A 10,067-nucleotide genomic window follows, 5' to 3' on the forward strand; every position below is an offset into this window, starting at 1 on the left:
GCAGCAGCTACTCTTCCTGGGGTTTATTATGGATCCCCATTAGTTCCTGTCAAGGCAGCAGCTACTCTTCCTGGGGTTTATTATGGATCCCCATTAGTTCCTGTCAAGGCAGCAGCTACTCTTCCTGGGGTTTATTATGGATCCCCATTAGTTCCTCTCAAGGCAGCAGCTACTCTTCCTGGGGTTTATTATGGATCCCCATTAGTTCCTCTCAAGGCAGCAGCTACTCTTCCTGGGGTTTATTATGGATCCCCATTAGTTCCTGTCAAGGCAGCAGCTACTCTTCCTGGGGTTTATTAAGGATCCCCATTAGTTCCTGTCAAGGCAGCAGCTACTCTTCCTGGGGTTTATTATGGATCCCCATTAGTTCCTGTCAAGGCAGCAGCTCTCTTCCTGAGGTTTATTATGGATCCCCATTAGTTCCTGTCAAGTCAGCAGCTACTCTTCCTGGGGTTTATTATGGATCCCCATTAGTTCCTGTCAAGGCAGCAGCTACTCTTCCTGGGGTTTACTGTGGATCCCCATTAGTTCCTGTCAAGGCAGCAGCTACTCTTCCTGGGGTTTATTGTGGATCCCCATTAGTTCCTGTCAAGGCAGCAGCTACTCTTCCTGGGGTTTATTATGGATCCTCATTAGTTCCTGTCAAGGCAGCAGCTACTCTTCCTGGGGTTTATTCTGGATCCCCATTAGTTCCTGTCAAGGCAACAGCTACTCTTCCTGGGGTTTATTATGGATCCTCATTAGTTCCTGTCAAGGCAGCAGCTACTTTTCCTGGGGTTTATTATGGATCCTCATTAGTTCCTGTCAAGGCAGCAGCTACTCTTCCTGGGGTTTATTCTGGATCCCCATTAGTTCCTGTCAAGGCAACAGCTACTCTTCCTGGGGTTTATTATGGATCCTCATTAGTTCCTGTCAAGGCAGCAGCTACTCTTCCTGGGGTTTATTCTGGATCCCCATTAGTTCCTGTCAAGGCAACAGCTACTCTTCCTGGGGTTTATTATGGATCCTCATTAGTTCCTGTCAAGGCAACAGCTACTCTTCCTGGGGTTTATTATGGATCCTCATTAGTTCCTGTCAAGGCAGCAGCTACTTTTCCTGGGGTTTATTATGGATCCTCATTAGTTCCTGTCAAGGCAGCAGCTACTCTTCCTGGGGTTTATTCTGGATCCCCATTAGTTCCTGTCAAGGCAACAGCTACTCTTCCTGGGGTTTATTATGGATCCTCATTAGTTCCTGTCAAGGCAGCAGCTACTCTTCCTGGGGTTTATTCTGGATCCCCATTAGTTCCTGTCAAGGCAACAGCTACTCTTCCTGGGGTTTATTATGGATCCTCATTAGTTCCTGTCAAGGCAACAGCTACTCTTCCTGGGGTTTATTATGGATCCTCATTAGTTCCTGTCAAGACAGCAGCTACTCTTCCTGGGGTTTATTATGGATCCCCATTAGTTCCTGTCAAGGCAGCAGCTACTCTTCCTGGGGTTTATTATGGATCCCCATTAGTTCCTGTCAAGGCAGCAGCTACTCTTCCTGGGGTTTATTCTGGATCCCCATTAGTTCCTGTCAAGACAGCAGCTACTCTTCCTGGGGTTTATTATGGATCCCCATTAGTTCCTGTCAAGACAGCAGCTACTCTTCCTGGGGTTTATTATGGATCCCCATTAGTTCCTGTCAAGACAGCAGCTACTCTTCCTGGGGTTTATTATGGATCCCCATTAGTTCCTCTCAAGGCAGCAGCTACTCTTCCTGGGGTTTATTATGGATCCCCATTAGTTCCTGTCAAGACAGCAGCTACTCTTCCTGGGCTTTATTATGGATCCCCATTAGTTCCTGTCAAGGCAGCAGCTACTCTTCCTGGGGTTTATTATGTATCCCCATTAGTTCCTGTCAAGGCAACAGCTACTCTTCCTGGGGTTTATTCTGGATCCCCATTAGTTCCTGTCAAGGCAACAGCTACTCTTCCTGGGGTTTATTATGGATCCCCATTAGTTCCTGTCAAGGCAGCAGCTACTCTTCCTGGGGTTTATTATGGATCCCCATTAGTTCCTGTCAAGGCAACAGCTACTCTTCCTGGGGTTTATTATGGATCCCCATTAGTTCCTGTCAAGGCAGCAGCTACTCTTCCTGGGGTTTATTATGGATCCCCATTAGTTCCTCTCAAGGCAGCAGCTACTCTTCCTGGGGTTTATTCTGGATCCCCATTAGTTCCTGTCAAGGCAGCAGCTACTCTTCCTGGGGTTTATTCTGGATCCCCATTAGTTCCTGTCAAGGCAGCAGCTACTCTTCCTGGGGTTTATTATGGATCCCCATTAGTTCCTGTCAAGACAGCAGCTACTCTTCCTGGGGTTTATTCTGGATCCCCATTAGTTCCTGTCAAGACAGCAGCTACTCTTCCTGGGGTTTATTATGGATCCCCATTAGTTCCTGCCAAGACAGCAGCTACTCTTCCTGGGGTCCAGCAAAATGAAGGCAGTTCTTCCATTTCTAAAACATTACAAAACATTCACAACAGATTGAATGTGTGCCCTCAGGCCCCTACTCTACTACCACATATCTACAACCCAAAATCCATGTGTATGTGTATGTATAGTGCATATGTTATTGTGTGTTTGTATGCACATGTCTGTGCCTGTGTGTCTCTTCACAGTACCCCCTCTTCCATAAGGTGTATTTTTTATTAGTTAAAAAATAATCTAATTTCGCTGCTTGCATCAGTTACTTGACGTGGAATAGAGTTCCATGTAGTCATGGCTCTATGTAGTACTGTGGAATATAGTTCCATGTAGTCATGGCTCTATGTAGTACTGTGGAATAGAGTTCCATGTAGTCATGGCTCTATGTAGTACTGTGGAATAGAGTTCCATGTAGTCATGGCTCTATATGGTACTGTGGAATAGAGTTCCATGTAGTCATGGCTCTATGTAAATCAAATCAAATCAAATCAAATGTATTTATATAGCCCTTCGTACATCAGCTGATATCTCAGTGCTGTACAGAAACCCAGCCTAAAACCCCAAACAGCAAGCAATGCAGGTGTAGAAGCACGGTGGCTAGGAAAAACTCCCTAGAAAGGCCAAAAATTAGGAAGAAACCTAGAGAGGATCCAGGCTATGAGGGGTGGCCAGCCCTCTTCTGGCTGTGCCGGGTGGAGATTATAACAGAACATGGCCAAGATGTTCAAATGTTCATAAATGACCAGCATGGTCGAAGAATAATAAGGCAGAACAGTTGAAACTGGAGCAGCAGCACGGCCAGGTGGACTGGGGACAGCAAGGAGTCATCATGTCAGGTAGTCCTGGGGCATGGTCCTAGGGCTCAGGTCCTCCGAGAGAGAGAAAGAAAGAGAGAAGGAGAGAATTAGAGTACGCACACTTAGATTCACACAGGACACCGAATAGGACAGGAGAAGTACTCCAGATATAACAAACTGACCCTAGCCCCCCGACACATAAACTACTGCAGCATAAATACTGGAGGCTGAGACAGGAGGGGTCAGGAGACACTATGGCCCCATCCGAGGACACCCCCGGACAGGGCCAAACAGGAAGGATATAACCCCACCCACTTTGCCAAAGCACAGCCGCCACACCACTAGAGGGATATCTTCAACCACCAACTTACCATCCTGAGACAAGGCTGAGTATAGCCCACAAAGACCTCCGCCACGGCACAACCCAAGGGGGGGGCGCCAACCCAGACAGGATGACCACATCAGTGAAACAACCCACTCAGGTGACGCACCCCTTTCAGGGACGGCATGAGAGAGCCCCAGTAAGCCAGTGACTCAGCCCCTGTAACAGGGTTAGAGGCAGAGAATCCCAGTGGAAAGAGGGGAACCGGCCAGGCAGAGACAGCAAGGGCGGTTCGTTGCTCCATGTAGTACTGTGGAATAGAGTTCCATGTAGTCATGGCTCTATGTAGTACTGTGGAATAGAGTTCCGTGTAGTCAGGGCTCTATGTAGTACTGTGCCTATGCCATAGTCTGTTCTGGACTTGGGGACTGTGAAGAGACCTCTGGTGGCATGTCTTGTGGGGTGTCTGAGCTGTGTGCCAGTAGATTAAACAGACAGCTAGGTGCATTCAACATGAAGTCAATCTCTCCTCCACTTTGAGCCAGGAGAGCTTTACATGCATATTATTCATTTTAGCTCTCTGCATAGATCCAAGTGGAAGCCGTGCTGCCCTGTTCTGAGCCAATTGCAATTTTCCTAAATCCCTCTTTGTGGCACCTGACCACATGACTGAACAGTAGTCCAGGTGCGATAAAACCAGGGACTGTTGGTCCTGCCTTGTTGATAGTGTTGTTAAGAAGGCAGAGCAGCGCTTTATTATTGACAGACTTCTCCCCATCTTAGCAAAAATTTGATTTGTTGTATCAATATGTTTTGACCATGACAGTTTTACAGTCCAGGGTTACTCCAAGCAGTTTAGTCTCCTCAACTTGCTCAATTTCCCCATGATACATTACAAGATTTAGTTGAGGTTAAGGGTTTAGTGAATGATTTGTCCCAAATACATAGCTTTTAGTTTTTGAAATATTTAGGACTGACTTATTCCTTGCCACCCATTCTGAAACTAACTGCAGCTCTTTGTTAAGAGTTTCAGTCATTTCAGTCACTGTAGTAGCTGAGGTGTATAGTGTTGAGTCATCCACGTACATTGACACACTGGCTTTACTCAATGTCTTTAGTAAAGATTTTAAAAAGTAAAGGGCCTAGACAGCTGCCCTGGGGAATTCCTGATTTTAAATGTATTTTATTGGAGAGGCTTCCATTAAAGAACACCCTCTGTGTTCTATTAGACTGGTAACTCTTTATCCACAATGTAGCATGGGAAATCCATAACACATACGTTTTTCCATCAGCAGACTATGATCGATAATGTCAAAAGTTGCACTGAAGTCTAACAAAACAGCCTCCACAATCTTTTTTATCATCAATTTCTCAGTAATTTGTGTAGGTGCTGCGATTGACGAAGGTCCTTCTCTATAAGTCTGCTGAAAGTCTGTTGTTCATTTGTTTACTGTAAAATAGCATTGTATATAAATTATCCTAATATTTACTTTATTATCAATTCAATCTATAATGTGTCAAACAATACCTGTTTCTTTTGATGGAGATGTGACATATTCATTTAGTTTGCATGAATCGTTTAGTGTATGTGTACGATGCTGAAATTCATTCTGAATGTAGGAATTTTAGGGATCACATTTCCTCCTTGACTCCGTGTTGTCCTCAAAAGAAACACCACATTCATCCAGCTGAATGTGAAAGCTAATTGCTGTACTTTTTTTTTTTTATGGGCCAAGGTTTTCTCAACATATATTGTGCCTTACAAGCCACATGTCTGCTACAACTTTAGATGAACTTGTAAGTCATTCTAAAAATCAGAAGTGTCAGACAGGGTAACACCCCACAGCATCTGAAGTGGTGCGTCTGTCTGTCAATGACAATCTTTTCTTTCACAGCGCCGCTGTCATTATTACAATCTAAATGCAAATTATTGTAACGCCTTGGGGTTTTTCCCACTGAGACAGTGGTTTATGTTAATGTGTCTCTGGTGATATTGTTTTTTCCATCAGGACTGTGACACAAAAAAAAGACTTGGTGTTGAGCAGAATCAACAACCTCTGCATTATTTAGATAGTTGCTTTGTGAGAAGGTATTAAAGTCCACAGTCTTATCCAGAAGCCACTCCTGCGTTTTCTTGGCTGTGTTCTTAGGGTCGTTGTCCTGTTGGAAGGTGAACCTTCGCCGCAGTCTGTCCTGAGCGTTCTGGAGCTGGTTTTCATCAAGGATCTCTCTGTACTTTGCTCCGTTCATCTTTGCCTTGATCCTGACTAGTCTTCCAGTCCCTGCCACTGAAAAACATCCCCACAACATGATGCTGCCACCACCTTGCTTCACCGTAGGGATGGTTCCAGGTTTCCTCCAGACATGATGCTGCCACCACCATGCTTCACCGTAGGGATGGTTCCAGGTTTCCTCCAGACGTGATGCTGCCACCACCATGCTTCACTGTAGGGATGGTTCCAGGTTTCCTCCAGACATGATGCTGCCACCACCATGCTTCACCATAGGGATGGTTCCAGGTTTCCTCCAGACATGACGCTTGGCATTCAGGCCAAAGTGTTCAATCTTGGTTTCATCAGCCTGAGAGTCTTGTTTCTCATGGTCTGAAAGTCTTTAGGTGCCTTTTGGTAAACTCCAAGCAGGCTGTCATGTGTCTTTTACTGAGGAGTGGCTTCCGTCTGCCACTCTACCCTGAAGTCCTGCAGAGATGGTTGTTCTTCTGGAAGTTTCTCCTATCTCCACAGAGGAACTCTGGAGCTCTGTGAGAGTGACCTTCAGTTTCTTGGTCACCTCCACTTCCCGGACAATTTCTTCCACCTCATGGCTTGGTTTTTGCTCTGACATGCACTGTCAACTGTGGGACCTTATATAGACAGGTGTGTGCCTTTCCAAATCAAGTTGTAGAAACATCTCAAGGATGATCGATGGGAACAAGATGCACCTGATCTCAATTTCCAGTCTCAAAGAAAAAGGGTCTGAATACATAAATAAGGTATTTCTGATTATTATTATTTTTTATAAATTTGCAAAAATGTTTGAAAACCTGTTTTTGCTTTGATGAGGATCATTTTTATTTAATCCATTTTAGAACGAGGCTGTACCGTAACAAAATGTGGAAAAAGGTCAAGGGGTCTGAATACTTTCTGAATGCACTGTATGTACCAGATGAAAGGTACCAGCGGCCTGGCATTAGACCCAAGAGAGAACAGGAGCCATGTCCCAGGGAGACACGGTGCCGGGTCCTGCTGTACATAGAAACAGAAAAGTCAGAGTCTTTTTGGCTAAAACACGGGAGTAAATCGTCAGTGGAAACTCGCCACTCGTCAGTTGGTTGTATTTGTTGCATTTATTATTGCAGAGATGCTGTGTAGTAGCTCTTTGTTGGGCCTGAGACTGTTATTAAAACTCTGATGTGAATATTCCCATACTGCTCTGCAGAAGGGGCTTTATTTATCAATGTAATGTGTTGATGGAATGTAAAGCAGTTTGTGGTCTTTGAGGTGGGAGACAGTCTGGGGAAATCACTGCCTTAATGTCATTACATTCCCTGCTTGGTGATATTTTTCTTTTGTCAACAATGTGAATGTCAAAATAACTTTTCTCCCCATGGGATTCTATATGTGAATGACTGTGACTTTTACACAGCCTGACCTCTGAGCTCACTTCTTATCATTTTTACTTCATTCATCTCGACAACCCAGAAGTAAAAACTCACGTAATTTGTTCAGATGCCATTTGTGTCACGTAGTCGACCCAGGAGAGATTAGAACGTCATTGGTCTGGCAGATATTTGAGTGATTAAACATGATAAAGAACTTCTCTGATCAGATGAATGTTAGATGTCCAGGTGGATATCTACACGCCAGATACACAACCCTGTTCAGAATCTCTGCCTTTCCTCTTGATAATACAACAGAGCATGAACTAACTCTCTTCTCCCCCAAAACCCTGTTCTCTCTCTCCCCCTCAAAACCCTGTTCTCTCTCTTCTCCCGCAAAACCCTGTCCTCTCTCCCCCCCCCAAAACCCTGTTCTCTCTCTCTCCCCCAAAACCCGTTCTCTCTCTCTCCCCCAAAACCCGTTCTCTCTTTCTCCCCCAAAACCCTGTTCTCTCTCTTCCCCCCCAAACCCTGTTCTCTCTCTCTCCCCCAAAACCCTGTTCTCTCTCTCTCCCCCAAACCCTGTTCCCTCTCTTCCCCCCCAAACCCTGTTCTCTCTCTCTCTCCCCCAAAACCCTGTTCTCTCTCTTCTCCCCCAAACCCCTGTTCTCTCTCTTCCCCCCCAAACCCTGTTCTCTCTCTTCTCCCTCAAACCCCTGTTCTCTCTCTTCCCCCCAAACCCCTGTTCTCTCTCTTCTCCCCCAAACCCCTGTTCTCTCTCTTCTCCCCCAAAACCCTGTTCAAATCAAATCAAATGTATTTATATAGCCCTTCGTACATCAGCTGTTATCTCAAAGTGCTGTACAGAAACCCAGCCGAAAACCCCAAACAGCAAGCAATGCAGGTGTAGAAGCACGGTGGCTAGGAAAAACTCCCTAGAAAGGCCAAAACCTAGGAAGAAACCTAGAGAGGAACCAGGCTATGTGGGGTGGCCAGTCCTCTTCTGGCTGTGCCGGGTGGAGATTATAACAGAACATGGCCAAGATGTTCAAATGTTCATAAATGACCAGCATGGTCCAATAATAATAAGGCAGAACAGTTGAAACTGGAGCAGCAGCACGGCCAGGTGGACTGGGGACAGCAAGGAGTCATCATGTCAGGTAGTCCTGAGGCATGGTCCTAGGGTTTAGGTCCTCCGAGAGAGAGAAAGAGAGAGAGAAGGAGAGAATTAGAGAACGCACACTTAAATTCACACAGGACACCGAATAGGACAGGAGAAGTACTCCAGATATAACAAACTGACCCTAGCCCCCCGACACATAAACTACTGCAGGATAAATACTGGAGGCTGAGACAGGAGGGGTCAGGAGACACTGTGGCCCCATCCGAGGACACCCACGGACAGGGCCAGGCTGTTCTCTCTCTTCTCCCCCAAAACCCTGTTCTCTCTCTTCTCCCCCAAAACCCTGTTCTCTCTCTCTCTCTCTCCCCCAAAACCCTGTTCTCTCTCTTCCCCCCCAAAACCCTGTTCTCTCTCTTCCCCCCCAAAACCCTGTTCTCTCTCTTCCCCCCCAAAACCCTGTTCTCTCTCTTCTCCCCCAAACCCCTGTTCTCACTCTTCTCCCCCAAAACCCTGTTCCCGCTCTTCTCCCTCAACCCCCTTTTCTCTCTCTCCTCTCCCAACCCCCTTTTCTCTCTCTTCTCCCCATCCCCTTAACCATCCCCCCAAACCTCCATTCTTCTCTCTTCCATCCCTCACCCCCAAATAACCCTCTCTAACCTCTTCTCCCCCCCAGTCCCAGCCCCAGTGCGCTCTCTCCACGTCCAGGGTGGTAAGCGTACTGACCGTCTCTCCATCAGCTGGCTGCCTGGGGCAGGGGAGTGGAGTGGGTACCAAGTGGTCCTGTACGGTGGCCTGGAGGGCTCAACCACTACCCTGGCCGCCCAGGAGCTGGGCATGGAGCAGAGAGAACACCTGTTCCAGGGACTGGTACCTGGCCGTGTGTACCGGGCTGAGGTGGTCACACACAGTGGAGAGCTGACTAATGCTGTGTCTGCAAAGGGAAGAACGGGTCAGTACACAACCCTCTCTCTGTCTGAAACTCATATTCATTTACAATGATCCAATGATGCCAGGGATGATAGTTATTATAAAATGCATCCATTCTACCTAACAACTATATTGACTAGTACTACCTTAGTTAGAGAATACTCTGCACTCTGGGTCCATGTATCCAATCTACTTAACAACTGTATTGACTAGTACTACCTTAGTTAGAGAATACTCTGCACTCTGGGTCCATGTATCCATTCTACTTAACAACTATATTGACTAGTACTACCTTAGTTAGAGAATATTCTGCACTCTGGGTCCATGTATCCATTCTACTTAACAACTATATTGACTAGTACTACCTCAGAGAATACTCTGCACTCTGGGTCCATGTATCCATTCTACTTAACAACTATATTGACTAGTACTACCTTAGTTAGAGAATATTCTGCACTCTGGGTCCATGTATCCATTCTACTTAACAACTATATTGACTAGTACTACCTTAGTTAGAGAATATTCTGCACTCTGGGTCCATGTATCCAGAGTTCAAATGACAGAGACAATTAACACACAGAATAAGTTCAACTTATTCAAAATATTGTTACTTGCAGTAAAGCCTGTTTCTGTCTGTGTTTTGTGCTACTTGCAGTAAAGCCTGTTTCTGTCTGTGTTTTGTGTTACTTGCAGTAAAGCCTGTTTCTGTCTGTGTTTTGTGTTACTTGCAGTAAAGCCTGTTTCTGTCTGTGTTTTGTGCTACTTGCAGTAAAGCCTGTTTCTGTCTGTGTTTTGTGTTACTTGCAGTAAAGCCTGATTCTGTCTGTGTTTTGTGTTGCTTGCAGTAAAG

At 45.8% G+C, this 10,067-nt stretch overlaps 1 protein-coding gene across 1 annotated transcript in view; it reads left to right on the forward strand.

The window, feature by feature from the left end:
- Window positions 1-10,067, forward strand: part of ptprb (protein tyrosine phosphatase receptor type b) — a 107,454-nt gene that overhangs the window by 36,315 nt on the left and 61,072 nt on the right. Inside the window, exon 14 of the mRNA XM_031820111.1 lies at window positions 8,964-9,239. Within this exon, the coding sequence (XP_031675971.1) occupies window positions 8,964-9,239 (276 nt within the window). The remainder of the gene's footprint in view (window positions 1-8,963; window positions 9,240-10,067) is intronic.

The sequence above is a fragment of the Oncorhynchus kisutch genome, unplaced genomic scaffold (genome assembly GCF_002021735.2).
Source record: "Oncorhynchus kisutch isolate 150728-3 unplaced genomic scaffold, Okis_V2 scaffold3051, whole genome shotgun sequence".
Lineage (NCBI taxonomy): Eukaryota > Metazoa > Chordata > Actinopteri > Salmoniformes > Salmonidae > Oncorhynchus > Oncorhynchus kisutch.